At 37.3% G+C, this 19,703-nt stretch overlaps 2 protein-coding genes across 3 annotated transcripts in view; one reads left to right on the top strand and one right to left on the bottom strand.

The window, feature by feature from the left end:
- Positions 1-10,334, top strand: part of LOC149820046 (eukaryotic translation initiation factor 2 subunit beta-like) — a 31,646-nt gene extending 21,312 nt beyond the window's left edge. For both annotated transcript variants that reach the window (XM_089983829.1, XM_089983830.1), the window contains exons 8-10: positions 7,549-7,691; positions 8,495-8,580; positions 9,968-10,334. In XM_089983829.1, the coding sequence (XP_089839955.1) occupies positions 7,549-7,691; positions 8,495-8,580; positions 9,968-10,045 (307 nt within the window). In that variant the 3' untranslated portion in view covers positions 10,046-10,334. The remainder of the gene's footprint in view (positions 1-7,548; positions 7,692-8,494; positions 8,581-9,967) is intronic.
- Positions 10,335-11,710: 1,376 nt separating this feature from the next.
- LOC149820045 (mavicyanin-like) lies at positions 11,711-16,878 on the bottom strand. The gene is made up of 2 exons (XM_089981731.1): positions 16,701-16,878; positions 11,711-12,069 (listed from the first exon to the last, which is right to left on the bottom strand). The coding sequence occupies exons 1-2, from the start codon at positions 16,876-16,878 to the stop codon at positions 11,711-11,713; spliced, it is 537 nt and encodes a 178-aa protein (XP_089837857.1).
- Between the last annotated feature and the right edge of the window lie 2,825 nt (positions 16,879-19,703).

The following is a 19,703-nucleotide window of genomic DNA, read 5'->3' as shown; positions in this document are numbered from 1 at the left end:
AAAAGAAAGAAAAAAAAACAATACAACAAGATGTGAAATCTTCTCCAATGAAGTGATAAAACACTTCTCTTCAAGTGGCGAACACTTTTGCAAACAGGCATGGAAACCGAGGCAGCTTTTCCTCAAGATTTAGTACTTCCGCGGCTCTGATACCAAGAAATGAAATGGGGATCTTCGAAACACGAGCTTAGATTAACAAGAGCAAGTGTCAAGAATGACACTAAAGCATAACCCTTAAAAAGGGTATAACTGAAAACAAAATAAAAATAAAAATGTATTCTTTATTGATATGAAAAACCAATTGCTTAAGAAGCATTGGAGTAAAATACAAGAGGGGCTGCACCCCTTTATATACACAGCTGAAAGAGGACTCAATAGAGCTGTTGGGCACAGTCCAACAGTTCTATTTAGAGCTGTTGGAATGTGTCAGTCCAACAGCTCTATTAAGAGCTGTTGGACTGTGTCAGTCCAACAGCTCTATTGCTAGTCAAGTCTGGACAGGACTTGACTAGCAACAGTCATTCTAGTTCAAACTGAACTAGATGACATAAAGACAAAAAATAAAAAATAAAGGAAAAAAATTACAGAAAAGAAAGAAATGAAAAATGTATATATATATATATATATATAATATTATTATATATACATATATGTACAGTTTTACATTTTAACACTGCGTACGTTGCTCGAGCTAAAAACAAAAGGAACGTCTTCTCTCACTCTACATAGTATTTGATCCTACCTTTTAAATCCTTGGGTAAACTTGTCCACTTAACCTCTCTGGGGCAAGAACGAGACAAGTATTCTTTCAACATCATAATAGTCAACAAGGCTTATACCGCCTTTCCCTCTTCAAGAAAAACATGAGATCGGGTCGTACTCAGCCATCTTATTGAGATTGGGATGGACCTAGCCATCTCTCAGATCCAGGTTTCATTGGCGTCTCATTTGAATTCGTGGTCCCAGGGTTATCTTTTTATTAAAATCATAGGTTACATTCCAGTGTCATTATCTCATAGGATAGCCCTCTTGTGCCTGGTTTATGTCATATTTAATTCATGCCTTCATGCATGATACATGACACATTCAACTATGCTTTGATGCATTATATATGTCATAATTCATTTAGTACAGATTCATATGCATGATACATTCATTGCATATATAATCTGCTCACATGCAATCATTTGCATAAACATACAATTTAGTCATGCATTTACATCATTCACGCAACATTCATTTCAATCATGCATATAGACACATGTTCCTGCAAAAGCACTCTATATTCCACTATCTAAAATCATGACAAACATGATCTCTTGAACCATAACAAAAGAATACTTCTATTCTAATACATTTAAATCATGCTCCGCATGATCTACAAACTTCAATAATTTTTTTACATGATGTTTTTGCGTCATATTCATTTACCATGGGCATTTACCCGATTTTAATATTCAATTTCAATCTGTTGCACAAAAGTTTCAATTCTCCAAAGAAATTTGTTTTCTGGGAAGTAGTTGAAAGCATATCTTTCCCCACCATCAAGTATGACTATGAAACAATATGGCCTTTATATAATTTCTGGTTACTAAAAAAGCACCATTTATGACATTTTAGTACAATGTTTTATAAATAGGACAGATCCAAGATATTTACTTGTGAATCCTTTTGGTGGAGTAGCAAAGTGTCTCCTGATACGATGCATCCATTGTAGAATAGTTATTTGTCTTTTCATTTTTTAACATTTATTTATCTTAATAAAATGCCAATTGGAAAACTGAAAAACTATGTTGGACTTCAAGCCATTGAGGTTCCGTACCAATCAAAATCAAATTTAACATATGACATTATTTTGATTAGATGACATTTTGACTTGCAAAAGCAGACTAGAGGATCTTTATTGAATTTCTATAACGAAACCGATAACTTTCAAAAGCTTCCATTAAATCAGCAAAGTGGAAGGCGGTTTTCAATAACTATTAGGGTGCATAACTTGATTCATTGAATTTAACCAATGAAAAATGTATTCATCTAGCCCATCCAAAGAAGCCTTGTTGAATTGAAGACTGCACTAATTTCATTTTGTGATGGGATGAAAATTTTCCAACTGAATGGGTTTTCTGCTCCATGGGCATCTCATTGTGGGTTTTCTGAATGGGAAGGAAGATTATGTATGTCCGCTCCAGTATAATGGCTACCTACAAAAAAAATATTTCACCTTCATGGAATTGGTAACATGAGTAAAGGTTGCTTGTGAAAAAGAAGTAGCTGCCAAAATCCCAACCTTGCTGGAAAATTAAATTTAAAGTAAAGCATAAAACGTTCAAGAGGTTGTGAAAAAAATTGGATCTTAAAAGAGGTTGAATGGGAAATTTAGGATAGGCTAGAGTTATAAAATTAAAAATGTCTATAAAGGTCTGGTCAAAGTGACCGAAAGAATAAGCATGAAAAGTAAAAACATAGAGTTGAAGGAATTAAAAAAAGGTGGTTGGTGAAAGTTGTTGAGTCTCGATATGGTGAAACCAGAGTTACAGGAAGCGTCATAGGTAGTGGGGAAGCGTGCTTCCCCAAAGCACATTTCGAAAGTGCAAAATGTCGTGCTTTCAAAATGTGCTGGGAAGCGCACAAAAAAATTGAGAAGCGCGCTTCCTATTCTCATTTAGGGGATGCTGACTTCTTCCTCGTTTTCTCCTTTTTTTTGTATTGTTTTCCTCTTTTTTCACTTCCCCCTCGCTTCCTAGGTCGCTTCCAACACGATTCTTGGTTCGCTTATAAGTCGTCCTACGCTTTCGACTTCCTAAAATTTTGAAAGTACATCGCTTTCCGCTTCCACTTCCCGAATCTCTTCTCGCTCCTGCTTCCTCGTCTAGCAACTCTAGGTGAAACACACAAGATGAGGGGTGAATTGGGTTTTAAAATCTTTTTAACTTTTCACACAAATGAGTACATATGTAATGAGAAAAGCAACGTGGAAGCAAACAAAACAACCAAACCACAACACAAAGTTTATAGAGGTTCGTTCAAACTCAACCTACGTCCTCTTGGCACTCTTGCTCAATCCACTATTCTCCTAGTTTCACGGTGCTAGGAACCAAATCCCCTAGCTTCACGATGCTAGGAACCAATTACAACAGTTTCACACTGCTTGTGAAACCCAACTGTGAGCTCTACCGACTCATTGTAACTCAACCCAAGAGTTACGAATACAAATGGTTGAATACAATTACACTTTTACACCACACAAGTGTGAATACAGTTATGTGCAAGGGTGAGTAAAACCCAATACAGAAAAGCCCTAATTAAATCCAACACAAAGCAAAGAATTCGATGAAGATCGCTTGTTGGAATGCTTTAGAACATTTGAGAGCTTTGGTCTTGAAGAGCTTGATGATTTGATTTGTTTCAATGGATTCAACAACCTTGGAGTAGTTCTTCCTCTTCAATCAATACTTGAGAATGATCCTGATTCGTTGAGAGAGCCATTGGGCACACAAACCAAAAATTTCAAACGGATTTATAATCGTTAGAATCACTCGTTGCTCTTACATGTCGACATATATTCCTTGAATGTCAACATGTCATCATCCAAGCCGACACTTCATATTTTCAACTTCGTTCAAAGCTCCTTTCTTAGCGGATGTCGACATTCAGATCTATGGGTCGACATTTCAATTTTGATTGCTGGAGGGGTCGACACTTGCTTCACAAATGTTGACACTTCTGTGCTCAATGGATATTCAAGCATTTTATTGCTGGAGGTCGACAAGTCATTCAAGGATGTCAACATTTTAATCTCGAGTCAATACTTCTTGTTTTCTTTATGAGTCGACACTTCGTCTCCGAGGGTCGACACTTTGAGCTCAGTTCAAAATAGGCATGCATTTGGTTTGTCATAGGTCGACATGTCTTTCACGTAGGTCGACAAATAATGCTTTTGAACTTTTGTTTCCAGGCTCTTCACGGGTCGACATGTATTTTCCATGGGTTGGCACTTAATCGGTAAACTCTCTGCATTTTTTACTTAAACTCCTCATTTCAAAGCGTGATCTTTTTGGCACTTCTTGAAGGAATTTTTGGCATTGAAATGTGAATGTTTCCTACACTTAATGTCAGTTAAAATCCCTTCACACTTAAGGTTTAACCATTGGTCTTTTAGAGAGTTTTGTTATCACCAAAATCAGTCTAGGAGTTCAACAAAAGTTAATTGAAAGCAATGTACGAAATGAGAGTGGCTAGGAGATGCATATGCTAGATACTTAAAGGTGTGGTATTTCAGTTTCATGTTGGAGGAAAATAATAGATCTCTTTGTTTTAGAATTCTATATAAAGATTGTTTTTTTGTTTATTCTTATTTAAAATTGGCAATAACTCTTAAAAAAGGAAAGACCATGGTTACCATATGACTTCCTACGGCAGTAAACTGATACCATCATTTCCCACGAAAAAATATCTCCCTTCTGTTTGCTCTATAGCTTCAAAATAGTGATTTGTGGTGGAAAAAGAATTCTACCTTCAGATATAAGTTAAAGATTAAATACCGTGGCCAGGATCTGCAAAACAACTTGGTGGTCAAGTTTGTCTATTCATTGCTTTTGAATTCACATAGCAAACAAAAGGGATTACATTCTATGGGGCCTCCATTCATAGACACCGTCATAACCTAAAACACACATTTTGTTTCCATTTACCATTCATAAAGTAAATCAGTTGTAAAAAAATATGCAATATTCTAGTGCATTTATGGTGTGCTTTCATACTTCCATTCGCTTTTCAAGAAAAAAAAAGCTTTTATGTATATACTCTCGTCATGATTCCCCCAACCAAATTCCCCTTTTAAGACATTTAGTTGGAATTCCTTGGAATTTGTCCCTAACAGGATCCAATCTAGAACCCTGATCAGCACCAAGGCATTCTCTAGGAGTGCATTTGGGTGGAGCCACAGAAGCCAGATAGGAATAGAGAAAGAGCTTTTAAAGTGCTAAGATGCATATGGTCTTCGTGTGAACAAAATACATGTAGAACAAAATCAGTTAATATCCTTCACTCTTACATATGCTGTCTCCTAAAACTTCATGACAGCGTATATGTGTTCCCTGACAATAACATGTGAAACATGTAAAATTTTGTAAGATGCATTTCCTTAGGGAATATGTTATGTCTAGATGATGTTTTGATAATGTAACCAATAGAGGTGGGCAATGGGCCGGGCCTGGGCCCTTAAATTTGGCTCCGGATCAGCCCAAACTGGGCCTCTGGCCCGGTTAAGCCCGAATATATATATATATATATATATATAGAGAGAGAGAGAGAGAGAGAGATTGGTAACTCCTCACACGTTAGGTGCGAAATGATACATGCTAAATGGATTTTTCTGCGCTTTGGGTTTTTTTTCTGCAGTTCCGACCCAATAAATGAGTCAGGCATGGTCAATTTATGAGGAATCCACACCTGGATCATGTGTTTTCGATTAAAAAAAATGATATTTGGAGCCTCGAAATTTTACAAAGATTTTGGACCGTTGATTTTTTAAACCTTATGAAAACCCACCCATGTGTCGGAATCAAATGCAAGAGTTGATCCCTATAAAATCAAGTACATAGATCACATCTGTACTGTCAGAATTTAAAAATAAAATGAAAAAAGGCTGAAAAACTCATTTAGCACATTCATTTCACACTTAATGTGTGAGCAGCTGCCAATCACTATATATATAGACCATCTCTTTGGCTACCATATTTGAACAGCTTCCTCCATCTATAGTGACATACATATATGGGTAAATATTGGCTACTAATGAAGGTACAAAACTAATGGGTAGAAATCACTTTCTTTCTTAAAAAAATTCTGACTTTTTGTAGATCAAATGTTACGGATATGATCTACATGGTTTTTTTAGTAGGAAACTTGTTTTGAATCATATGATTATGACAAGATATTAGGTTTTTTAAGGGATCCAAAAATCAACAACCCACAATGTATCAAAATTTCATAACTCAAAAGATCACAAATTTTCATCAAAAAAGAACGAACCAAAGCTTGATCCTTAGCATACAAGCCATGTTGGACACATCTGTATAGTTAGATTGAGTCAATACAACTTGCACCTATGATTTCTAGCTCATTAGTTCCGTACCTTCATTAGTAGCCACTAGCCAATATTTACCCTATATATATATATATATAGAGAGAGAGAGAGAGAGAGAGAAATGGGTCCGTGCTAAATGTGTTTTTCTGCTCTTTTGGTGTGTTTTTTTCGCAGTTTTGACCCCATAAATGTGTTGGACATGGTCGATTTACGAGGAATCCACACCTGGATCATGTGTTTTCAATGAAAAATGATATTTGGAGCCTTGAAAATTGACAAGGATTTTGGACCGTTGTTTTTTCGAATGTTATAAAAACCCAACCATGTGTCGGAATTGAACACTTCAAGAGTTGATCCCTATAAAATCATTTTCATAGATAACATCTGTACGGTTAGAATTTAAAAATAAAATGAAAAAACCTGAAAAACTCATTTAGTACGTTTCATTTAGCACGGACCCATTACTCTCTCTCTCTCTCTCTCTCTCTCTCTCTCTCTCTCTCTCTATATATATATATATATATATATATATATATATATATATATATATATATATATATATATATATATATATATATATATATATATGGGCGGGCCGTGGTTTTCCAATGGTCTAGCCTGTTCAACTGCCCGGTTGGCTCTGTCCATTAGCAAGCTGGGCTGGCCCGTTGTCCACTCCTTGTGGCCGAGCAGCCCTAGATGTTTATTTGAGGTTTCAATGAGTATTTTTTTTCTCTTTTCACAAATATGCCATTTTCTGTTCTCACGCAGTCACACATGGACACACACACACACATATAAGCACTCTGATATGAACGATCACACATGCCCATTGCCCATGTACAAACGTGTGTGTGTGTGTGTGTGTGTGTGTGTGTGTGTGTGTGTGTGTGTGTGTGTGTGTGTGTGTGTGTGTGTGTGCATAAAATGCACCAATGCTCTCTTATAATGATGGATTAGCAATATCAATATGTTCCCAGTATGCTATTACTTCCTCTGTTCTAAACACAGTTAGCAATACATGAAACTAAAAAAAGATCATTGAATAATAGATACATGATTGAAAAGGTTTTGCATTCAAAGCGGCAGATGAGAAGATCAGCAAAAAAATACAGAAAAATCAAATTGTATAGACTGCTTTAATTCAGTTTTGGACATATATATGATATTTTCCTCGAAAACCTAGGATACAGGAACCATGGGATTCAAGTCCAAACCTTTATGTGATCCAAACCTGATATCTGATGAAATTGGATCCATATTTGAGTTTTTTTAGAAGTGTTTTTTGTAATTACTTTTTTTTTGTTCTAAGAGTTTCTCTCAAAAGAACAAGGTTTTTTGTCCTTGTTTAAGGTGGAGTTTCTTTTGTTTTCCTTTTTCGTTTTTCAAAGCTTTATTGAAGAAACATTTTAAACAGAGTTTTGCCAACTATGGTTCTAACTGCAATCATTGTGCTTCAGGATGCATAGGCAACCAGAACATGTCATGACTTTCTTACTTGCTGAAATGGGAACCAGTGGCTCTCTTGATGGACAACAACGATTAGTTGTTAAGGGAAGATTTGCACCCAAGAACTTTGAGGGTATATTGCGCAGATATGTCAGTAAGTTCCTTTGCTTGAGATGGTCAATTCTTATTTAATGGCTTTTTTTGGTTTTGAAAGATCTATCTTTATTTTCTCAAGAGAAAGGAAAATTCATTTTTCTAGATTTTCCATGATGTCAGTTGGAGAAAATGTGATTCTTATCTTTAGAACTTCAATCTGCACCCATTTGCCAATTACCAATACAGTCTTCGGTGCTTTTGTTTGTTTTCTCTTAGCCTAGGTAACATGGGTACTTAAAGACCCCAGCATACCCATGTTGACACTGGTACTATTGGGTTCTGGTGTTGGGTGCTTCCGGGTGTGGCTGTCACACACAAACTGTACAATATATAAGGATGCATCATATGTTTCTATAAATATTTTATCTTTCTATATTTGTTCTTTATGTTTTAGTGGAGCTCTTGGTTACTGTATATGTATTACATGTGTTGTGCATCTGTCTGAAATTCACATAACCCACCCTTACTCCCTTGTTTTGGGAAACAACCGTCACATACCACATACCAGCACCCATACTATTTGGCATAGGTTTTCTCCTCTTCCGTTTTGCTTTGTCTTATTTCAATTACTACATTTTTGCTTTTGCTTTAACTATTTCCTGAGCATATTTTTAGCAAACCATGATATGATCTGGTAACCTTTGCATTCTAGACAAGCTTTCATGCTCCATGATATTATCTAGTCAAGTCTATGAATTCTTTTTTTGAAATAAAGTATTATCAAGTATTTAAATGTCAAGAGATTTTTGGGATAGACAAATTGGTTTGCTATTTCTAATATATACTGTGATACTTTGTCAGATGAATATGTAATTTGTAATGGGTGCAAAAGCCCTGATACAATTCTTTCAAAGGAGAATCGTCTTTTCTTTCTTCGCTGTGAACAGGTATACCTCTTCAATCCAGATCCTATCCTTTGTAATTTAGGTTTTATTTGTTTGCTATTGGACTTCTTGTTTCTTCCTTTTCGATATTCTTCCTTGCCACTTTTGGAAATAGAAAATCTCTGTTTGTTGTAAAGAACTAGATATATAACACTCATACACACAATGAATGGAGATGTCAATATATTGCTTGCATCTGTGTGCCCAAATTTTGACTATTTTGATTCTGTCATGAATTAACTGCTCATATCAATGGAGTATTTGCTATTTTATCAACGGCTTATGTTGATGCATTGTGCTGCTTAGAGTGATATTGCAGCACTCAGGAAGTAACTCTAGAATTTGAGATTCCTTTCCCCCTCCCCTCTTGTACCACGGGATATGCTCTTTGTTTTTCTCTCTGTGGAGCAGAAACGCCTTAGGCTGTCATTTGATGACTGTGTATTGTAAGGTCTAACCTTTTTCCCTTTGGAATTCTTGATCATAAGGTGCCAGAGATATGCAGCTTCATATGGCTTAAGGAAATAGAACTTTGTTCCTACTTGCAGTCTCATATGGTTTAATGAAATAGAGCTTGTTTTCACATGCAGTCTCATATGGCTTAAGAATGTGCAATGCCACATGGCTGAATGAAATTAAACTTTTGTTTGAGTGAATAAAAAAGCACCATAAGAGAGTTGAAGAACCATCTATATGTTCAAAATGTGGAAGTCATCACAGGTTGAAAGAACACCGAATCATGGTTTCTTTTCAAGATAATAGGATTCCTTTCATGGAATTTGGCATGGTTTTACAATGATTCCATGCTTGACACAAACTCTTGATCTAAGATCTACAGGAATATGGGCTTAGGGTAAGATAGGGTTTGCCTAGTTGCCTGGTTGGTTCAACAGGCCCCCAGCATGCCTCCGAACTTTATGGTGGAGTCCCTCTTATTTCATTTAGCGATTTGATTTTTGTTTAAGCAGTGTTGATTTTGATGTGTCAGCTTGTATTGATAACCTGAGGAACCATATGGGGAGAAGGGAATCAAAAGGATGACAGGTTCCTCAGGTTAAACATTTCTTGGACAGAATTGCAGGGAAGAAGTTTCCTTGCCTCAGTTATGCCGGAAAAGACCAATGACACGTGGTCTCTGGTTTTCCCTTTCAATGCTGAGATGTTGGGAGAAACCTCATTTGCTTTTATCAGTAGATTATCTAGCTAGTGTGGAAGTAAGTTTTCTTGTTTCACCAATTTGCCTACTTTTTCTACCGAAGGAAGAATGTGTTTTTGAGTTGAAGCCTAAAAGCTTATAATATATTAGAAATGTAAGTCATTTCCATAGGGGCTGTATGCCGTGATAATATTTAATCATCACAAATGATATTTTTGATCATTTTTCATGCAGTGTGGATGCTCTCGGTCTGTTGCCCCCATCAAGGCTGGTTTTGTTGCTCGTGTTGCTCGCCGCAAAGCTGGAACTTAGGTTCCTTATAATGATGTCAATGTCAAGGCTAAAGCTTAGAGTTATATGAGCACTTTTGGTTTTGTATCTGATTTATGAGGAATTTAACACAGTAGCTTTGGTAAATGACTGGTTCTAAGTCTTTTTATGGTACTGTTTTTTTACCTTCTTTTTATGGGTTTCAATGATTTCCAGTGTTGTCCACTTCAACTAGATATAGTAGTTTCCATGTCATATTAGATTGTATACAAGATGTGCTGAGGCTTCACTAAATCTTTCTAGTTAATAATGGAAAACACACTTGTGCAAATTATTGATCTTTTTGGATTGTGAAAATTATTGATTAATGTGTCAAAAATGATATATTAGCCTTGACAAATGAGAGAAAGAGAGAGAGACTCGTCTCCGTTATTGTAACAATCTTGAATTGAAATTCAATAATTTCACATTATCAACTTGTGTGGAGAAATGACAGTAATGAGGGCACTAGACACAATAATGGCTTAAGATAATTGTGTGTTGGCCTGACAGTAATGACAGGACATGGGCTGCTCAGACACGAGTCTCTCTCTCTCTCTCTCTCTCTCTCTCTCTCTCTCTCTCTCTCTGTGTGTGTGTGTGTGTGTGTGTTGGCATCAGAAACAGAGAGGGTATCAGGTCTCCATATGTCATCCCTAACTTCATACCCTTGGGATTTCATTGATGCAAGTTGTTTTGATCAAATGGGGGCTCCACAGATTGATGCACATCAATCATTTAGTGGAGATAGGCATTTAAATCGTCGAAATCCAACTTGTGTGCAGGATTTTTTGGTGAATAAAAAATTTTTAGTGAATAAAAAATCAACGGTTGACAAAACACAATTTTGTAATTTTAAGTCATAAATTTTATTAAAAAATATGATTCAAGAGTCTTGGACCATGCTGAATCCATCTACAGGGTCAGATTTAATCAAAACAACTTGCATCATAAGATTTAAGAAGGGTATGGAGACCCGAAATTGGGTCTAAGGGGCCTTGGAAGCTAGGTTCCTTGGGATTCATTCATCTCAATGATGAGAGGCACCTGTAAACCCTTAAAATGAATGTTCTCCAGCTGGTTGGGCCCTGCAACCATTTACGACACCATTCAGTTTCTAGATCAATCCAAGGCTCTTGAGTATCGTTAACGGCATCTAAGAAACCTTGGATGCTTCTTCAATCCAAGGTCTTGGACCTGATACTCTCTCTCAGAACCATGCTTCGTGGAATATAGATCCTCTCTCTCTCTCTCTCTCTCTTGACTTCCTACATGAACCTTTTTTTAATTTATAACCCCAAGAAATCGCACCCGGCACGAAGACCTGGTCACGCGGGCTCAGCCTGCCATACCTATGCCCTGCCGGCAGCGTTTTGCATGAGTCCAGTTTTCAGCATTTCATATAATTTAAGGGTTTTGTGTCTCATGTCTTTAACAAAGTACAATCAGTTTGGATTCCAAGCAACATAACAAGCAAAATTCGACCACAAACTCTCCCTTTTAACCTGTGTTCTCAAAATGAAACTGAAAGTCTATTCAGATATTAGAATTCAACCAAAGACCAGCATGGTGAAATGGGTACACGGGTATCAAAGCAATCGTCTTTTCGGATCCTGAGACCCAGCAGCCCATACCTAAGCTATCACATGCCCAAGATCCAAGATCCCTTTACACAAATAGGTGAGGCAGTAGCACCAAACCCAGAATGCCAACAAAGTAATGCAGCATACTTGCAGAAGATGAATCGGTTGGTGGTGATGGTTGAGATGCTATGCTTGGTATGGAGCCGTCTTCGGGTCGGGGAGCGGTGGTGGATCCTGCTGTCTGGCCCACATTGACTGTGAGCTTCTGGCCTTGCTCGCAGTGGGTTCCAATGCCACAGAAGAAGTAATGGGGTCCTTCCTTTGTAAGTGGGATGGTAGATGGGCCTAAGTAGTGCATGCCAATCACCTTGTCCTGAGTGCAGGCAGCGAAGTCGGCCTCCGACACCTCCAGCACATTTTGGACAGCAGAGGTGAACAAGAACACTGGAGTTCAACATGCAAAATCATTAGAATTTGAGTCTCTATAGGGAACATGGCAAAATGGTTTTAAAGGTTCAAATAGGGTCGGAGTTTTACGCTGCCAGCACGACCACCTTAGGTATGGCAGGCTGAGACAACGCGAGGTGAGATTTCTTCGGGTTATAAATCCAAAAAAGGTTCAAATAGGGGTGTCAAAGGCTCAGGTTTGACCTCGACCCGATCCATACTAAATCCTATAGGGTTAGGGTTTGGTGATCAAGAAGGAGGTCCGATTAAAAACAGGGTCAGATTAGTATATAGAGCTGGGTCAGGGTTTGGTGATAAAGAAGGAGGTCCGATTGAAAACTGGGTTGGATCAAAAGTCTCATGTAAAATTATTAAAATTTGAGTCTCTACAGGGAACATGCCAACAAGGGATTTAAAGGTTCGAATAGGGGTGTCAAAGGGTTGGGTTTGACCTGGACCCGACCCATACCAAACCCTATAGGGTCAGGGTTTGGTGATAAAGAAGGAGGTCCGATTAAAAACAGGGTCGGATTCGAAGGGTCTGATTAGTATATAGAGCTGGGTCAGGGTTTGGTGATAAAGGAGGTCCGATTAAAAACTGGGTTGGATCAAAAGTCTCGTGTAAAATTATTAGAATTTGAGTCTCTACAGGGAACATGCCAACAAGGGTTTTAAAGGTTCGAATAGGAGGTGTCAAAGGGTCGAGTTTGACCTAGACCTGACCCATGCCAAACCCTATAGGGTCAGGGTTTGGTGATAAAGGAGGAGGTCCAACTAAAAAGAGGGTCGGATTAGTATATAGAACTGGGTCAGGGTTTGGTGATAAAGAAAGAGGTCCGATTAAAAACTGGGTTGGATCAAAAGTCTCATGTAAAATGATTAGAATTTGAGTCTCTACAGGGGACATGCCAACAAGGGTTTTAAAGGTTCGAATAGGAGGTGTCAAAGGGTCGAGTTTGACCTAGACCTGACCCATGCCAAACCCTATAGGGTCAGGGTTTGGTGATAAATAAGGAGGTCTGATTAAAACGGGTCGGATTCGAAGGGTCTGATGAGATAAAGCTGGGTATGGTTCGTTAAATTTCATACCAGACGGGGTCTGACTTGAGTTCCAATTAGGACACGTGATTTTTCAATATAAAAAAAGATAAAAGAAATATTATGTTACTAGGTATGGACCGGTCTGGTTCATGTAATCCTTACTGGACTCAGCTGTGTTTTTTCTTAGGGTGGACCCGATCAGACCTGGGTTCGGATTTGGTACCTGCACCTCAAAGTTAGATTTGGCTTTGGACTCACCTGGATCCGACCCATTGACGTCCATCGGTTCAAAGATGGGGGGGCTCAGCCATGTTGCATCCCAGGTCCAATTAGGATTACTTAAGCCAGACCTGGTCCATTTACGGTGAAGTAACACTCTTTATACTTTTTTACATTGAAAATTTAGGGCCTGTTTGGAATCTCGGCGCTGGGATGGGCGTTTATGCATTTGGGATGAGAAGTGTGGCCCTTTCTCCTTTGTATTTACACTAAATCATGGATTTGGCAGCTGCCACTTCTTCAAATGCATAAACTCCATAAACGCCCACCCCAGCTACAGATTCCAAACAGGCCTATGGATCATATTCAGAAGTTCAGAATTCAGGTCGGACCTGAGCTTGATATGAAATTTGATAAACCATACCCAGGTCTGTATGTTATTCGAATTTCATGGGTCCGATCCAGATAGTTATTTGGACCCTTTTTTTTGTTACCGGACTCTGACCCTAATGGATCTGGTACTGGTTGGAATTGGGTCATATCCAACCCATTTACAACCCTAGGTAAAACCATACCCAGGTCCAATTAGCATTAAATAAACCCGACCTGGCCTATACCCAGTACTCTCAAGTGTTTTATACATTGAAAAACTATGGATCAGATCCATGTCTGGTATGAAATCTCTTAAACCATACCCAGTCCATATATTAATCAAACCTTATAGGTCCCACCCGAATTCTTAATCAGATGTGCTTCTTTTGTACCAAACCCTGATCTTATCGAGCCAGGTACAAGTTGGGATCGGGTCATGCCTGACCCGTTGACACCCCTAATCAGTCCCCATTAGCCACAACAACTACGGTTGCAAACAGATTGGGTACGGAGCTGAAACCAGCCTGATCCAAATCTAAATATGATTTTTCGTGCAGTCAATCCAGATCTGGTCCGGATATAAATAAGATTTGATGATGTCAGATTGAACCTGGATCCAAATATATATGATGACACTGAATTCAGTAAAACAAGGCCAAAATCGAGATTTCTACACGCAAAATGTTTGAAGGGATTGGATTAGATCTGATATAAATCCGAATCCAGATCTAAAAATAATCCAAATGTGGGAATCTGAATCTGGTCCAACTATCCGTTTGGATCTTACTTTAATGATCCCTCTCTTGAAAAAAATTGTCAGATTCAGATCAGGGTCCAACCATACCCGACCCTCACACATATACAAATGCATCCTCGATGGTACCATATTTTCTAGTAAAAAACCATAGTTATAGAGAAAGGAGTAGTGGGTGGGCATTAGGCATCTTTTATATGCTCACAATTACAATATCCTAGGAAATAAGTAAATCATATGTGGATCAGGACATGGTTGATCCACATCCAAACTAAATTTTAAATGGTAATTTTAAATCCAAACCCGAACTAGATCTGCTGTAATAAACTTTTAGTCAGAATTAAATTTTACAAGGCAATACTTGATCTGATAAAAGATGAGGCCGAAACATGTGTTTTTACATGTAAAAGGCACAAACTAATTAAAATTGATCCGTATTTCGATACAGATCATATAGAATTTGTGTCCTATCAGGAAAGATTGTGTTTTTTATTGCAACAGATAGGATTGCGCTGGATGGACTAGCAACAAGCTGATATGATTTCCAGATAAAGGGTGCAAATGGATCTGTTAAATTGGATTATTTTTTTTTTATCCAGATAAATATTGTAAGTTGGATCAAAATCCAATCCATTTGCATTTTCTACATGCAAATAACAATCTTTTTCACTTTATTTTTTTCCGGGATCCAGTATTACCACATATAATTCAGACTCAGATCCAACTTGACCACGTTAAATCCGAGTCTGATCTGAATGATCCTGCCCGAATCCCAGCCAGACCTGAAACACGATTTTTGCATTCATATCTAAAAGCACTAACATTAGACCCAATAGAATAGAAATCCATCATAATCCTACTTTTAACAGCATCTATGTATTGCAAAATATATATGAATGAACATGGGAAAAGGAAAGGATAAGAAAAAACCCAGTTTGCATAGCCCCTCTGACATAAAGTATACAAAACAATGCTTATCAAAAAAAAAAAAGGCTCAATGTTGTGTTTTGGAAGCTTGGATTGTAAGGGTTGATTCTTCCAATTACTTTTAACTATTCAAGTTGGTGCATGGACACAAAGCTGATTATAATCACTGGCGCTATTTTTTCTTCACCAGTAAAGATTTTTATTTCACTGGCGCTATTTGTTTAAGTGCCACTAATAGTGTTACACTGTCACAAGGTATGTCACACCAGTATAATGTATAATGTGCCTCTTTACTGGCACGCAAATTTTTTGCACCAATAAACATGCTTCATTATTTGGGGTTGCATGGGAATCGTGCCAGTAAAAAGGTTTATTTCTTGTAGTGTTATTGGATTCACGCTTTTATATGTTGTTTTTTATACTATCAGACATGGTACAAATCTTGTTCACGGAAAAATATCAGATAGGAAAAATCTCGTGATATGTCAAAAAATTGGAAAATTTTCAGGAAAATATCGGATACATATATATAGAAAGAGATAAAAATATGTTAAATAGGGTTTTCAGGACTTTTTTTATTTTTAAATTTTAGCGGTACAAATGTATAATGTGCTTGATTTTATACCGATCAGTAGGTTCTTGTAAGGTTTGAAAAAAATAGCAGCGCAAAATCTTTGTAAAATTTGCAGGCTCCAAATATCTTTTTTTCATGTAAAAAATATGGTCGGTGTGCCTATTCTAGTAAATCAACCATGCCTAACACATCTAACATCTAATTAGAATTGTGCAAAAAAAATAACAAAAAAATCCATTTAGCATGTTTTTATCTCTATACATAATGTGTGTAGGAAGAGAAGTGCTTTTATGGAATAAGTTGTGTTATTTTTAAAATAGGTGATATTTTGAATGGGAGTTGTCATATTGGAGAGTTTGTGCCAATCCATGTGTTATGGTTCGTAGGGAGATCATGTGACATGAAAGATATACTCCATGCAACCTTTAGCCCCAAAAAATGACCAAATGTTATCTGCTATGCAAAGGACCATGCATTTACTTTTTTTTTTTTTTTTGATGATAAGCTACACTTGTTGAGAACCGGGTCACTAAATGGGTCCGCCCCATGCAAGGTAAACCCCGATGGGACCATCGACACCCAAGCGCTTATGGAGCCCACCAATTAAAGGCACCCGCACATCCGATGGGAGGCGAACCTAAGAGGAAAAGGTCAGCACCTTCTCCCCAGGCCCGCGAGCGACCCGGGCGGGTATAAAGGACCATGCATTTACAACCTTTGGAATTTTGAAATGATACATACCTAATTTGTCGTTTAAATCAAAGGTTTTAGTTTTAGCCCACTCTTGGTAGAAGGTGGAATTTGGGGGTATTTTCCAGCCGTAGCTCGCTCCAACAATGTGATCCATGGCAGAGGCATGTCCAAGAACCAGAGCAAAGGTGGCCATGATCAGCAATGGTGCTGCTATAGGTGATGCCATCTCTGGGCCTATGATGAAGAATCAGTGGATGGTAGTGGTAGGATGCAAGCAATTACATGTGCATCATCACCATCATCAATTCATTCATTTGTCCACCATGCAATATAATAGGTTTGGATGGCGTGATTTGTTGAGAAAAAAGTGGAGATTAACTTGAATTGGTTGCCCCTGGGGCAGGGGTCCTAGCCTTGGAGTTTTACGCTGCCGGCACGACGACCGTAGGTATAGCAGGCTAAGTCAGCATGACTCATGCCAGATGCAGTTTCTTCGGGTTATAATTTTTTTTTGAATTGGTCGGCTTTGAATGGGTCTTGTGGTCAGTGTTGTTTGTTTCTCATCATGACTTTAGCAAGCGTGCCATGTATGGAAAGAGCATGCATCTATGTTTAAGAAATAGGACATGAAATTTTTATTATTAATTAAATTTGTTGATATTTTTAATATACAAAGCCTCAGGCCCTATACTTGCTACAGCCGAGCCCTGTTCCAACTAAGCTAACCCCTCGGATCTCCCTGACCCTCCCTAGCACCTAAGTTTTTCCCAACCTTCCATTCTCCTAACCCTCTGCTATTCAACCAGAAGGTTGCAGTGAATGGGAGAGGAAGTGCCATTGCTTTGGGAGGATGGCATAGGTAAAACGTGAGGTAATGCAATTTCCGACCGTAGGAAATCCGAATCCCATAGTGCATAGGCAAATCACATGCTGGACCCAATATCGACAGATGCAAATCAAAAGCTCAAGTCTTGAATATAGTTGGGTGGCCAAGCAGCACCACAAGAAATTCCGGCTTTATTTGCGCAGATTTTGCACCAGTAATCGTCTTTACTGGGCAATGTGCCGGTGGATGCGCAATTAAGTGGCCGGCCGGTAAAAGCTTCACTGATGCAATTTACATTAGCCAGTAAAAATTCACATTCACTGACGCAAAAACAGCGCCGGTGATAAATTTTCATCCATTTTAAATTTTATGGCGCCTTCTGCTCTGCCAATCGACCTGTCTCTATTTCTCTCGTATGTCTCCTTATAAGTTCTCTATTTTGCAGATAACACTACTATAAAACAAGTCATTGCCAATGACATATATTATTATTTCCGACGACAATTATATATCATCGTCTTTAATCCCAACAATAATTATTGTCGCTATAAAATGGTAGGCTTTAGAAGATCGTCGGTAATATCATCCTTAAAGTGACGATAAATATCGTCAGCAATATTAATTAAAATTGATGATAAATATCGTCAGTAATAGATTAAAAATGATGATAAATATCATCGTATTATTTTTGGAAAATCATATATGTTGACATAGCCGACGACACTATGTTCTTAAAACCGATGATAAATTATCGTCAGCATAAGAAATATAGCCAACGATAAAAAACGTAGACATCATCGACAATAAAAAATGTCAACATCACCGATAATGAAAATTGTCGATAATAATTTATTGTCGGCTAAGTTAGTTTCAAAATAAATAAAAAACAAGAATGGGACATCGCAGACAATAAAAATCGTCAGCTATATTTCTTATACAGACGATAATTTATTGTCTACTAAGTTAGTTTCAAAATAAAAAAATTGGATATAATCATCAATAAAAATTGTCGGCGATGTGCCTTATACCGACTATAAATTATTATCGGATATGTTAGTTTAAAATTGACGATAAATATCATCGACTATATGATTTTAAGCCGACAATAATTATCATCAGCTATTAATTAAAATTGACGATAATTATCATCATGTGATTATTGGCGAAGATTAATTATTATTGTAATTATAAACAATATTTGGCGATGATTAATTATTGTCATAATTTAAACTCGACGATAATATCGTTGGCAATATATCTTCCTTACTATCTTTCACGTCTTCCTATTCATATTGCCGACTGGATAAGAGCGACGATAAAATATCCTAGGCAATAAATATTTTTACTAAGACATAAAATATCGTTGGGATTAAATTATTATTGACGATGATAATTTATCATCGCTATTTTTTTGGTCGGTAATAACATGTTTTCTTGTAGTTGACATACTTAGGAAAAAAAAAAAGAAAGTTTGCATAATCTGAAAATTAACATCTACATATTCTCTAAGGCTAACATATTTTAGAGATTTGCATTACAACATATGGGAAACAGTACATGAATTGATGGAACAAATGAAGTCCATGGAGCAGAAAAACGCAACACAATATACAAACCTAGGTTTAGAATTCTATTAAGACGTTGAGGCTATCAACATGAAATACTTACCATTAACTGTGATAAGAAGAGTGTCTTAGCACTTGCACCCAATCCACTAGCTTATTGATGACAACATATTATTATTTTTCTGATGAGAAAGTTGAAGCAGAAACATAGAAGCATGTCACATTTTGGGAAACTATTACACTAAACAAATGATGAACTTTTCATCCGAGCAATATGAGAAAGGATAAACCCATGTGTACTATAACAGTTCAAACATGACATACTCGTGACTTGGCAACAAAACAATGCATATAACATCCATCAACTTACAGTCACACAGTCACATGCTAACCAACCCTGGTACATCATTAGTTCCTTACTGCTTACCTGCCTTTTACTTTGTGTAATCTGAGGATATCAGGAAATTTAATGACTATGAAATAAACTGGAAGCACCTCATCCCTTAGAGTAAGTACACCTAGCAGGGCAACAATTATCAGATGGTAATATTCTCATGACAGATTGAGTAAACAATAAACTCAAATCATTAACAAAAAAGGAAATTGCCATGATTGCACCATAGGCATATAAATCTAATGCATTCAAGAAATATTTAAAAG

The sequence above is a fragment of the Nuphar pumila genome, chromosome 12, assembly GCF_984573655.1.
Source record: "Nuphar pumila chromosome 12, dmNupPumi1.hap1.1, whole genome shotgun sequence".
Lineage (NCBI taxonomy): Eukaryota > Viridiplantae > Streptophyta > Magnoliopsida > Nymphaeales > Nymphaeaceae > Nuphar > Nuphar pumila.
The sequence above is the reverse complement of the archived record's forward strand: the minus strand, read 5'-3'. Positions and strand labels throughout refer to the sequence as shown.

What these genes read in the sequence shown, in the direction of transcription:
- LOC149820045 (XM_089981731.1), bottom strand. Translation starts at nt 16,878, where the DNA reads ATGGCATCACCTATAGCAGCACCATTGCTGATCATGGCCACCTTTGCT. An exon ending in TGATTTAAACGACAAATTAG is followed by an intron (nt 12,070 to 16,700) that starts GTATGTATCATT and finishes GTTGAACTCCAG; the next exon opens with TGTTCTTGTTCACCTCTGCT.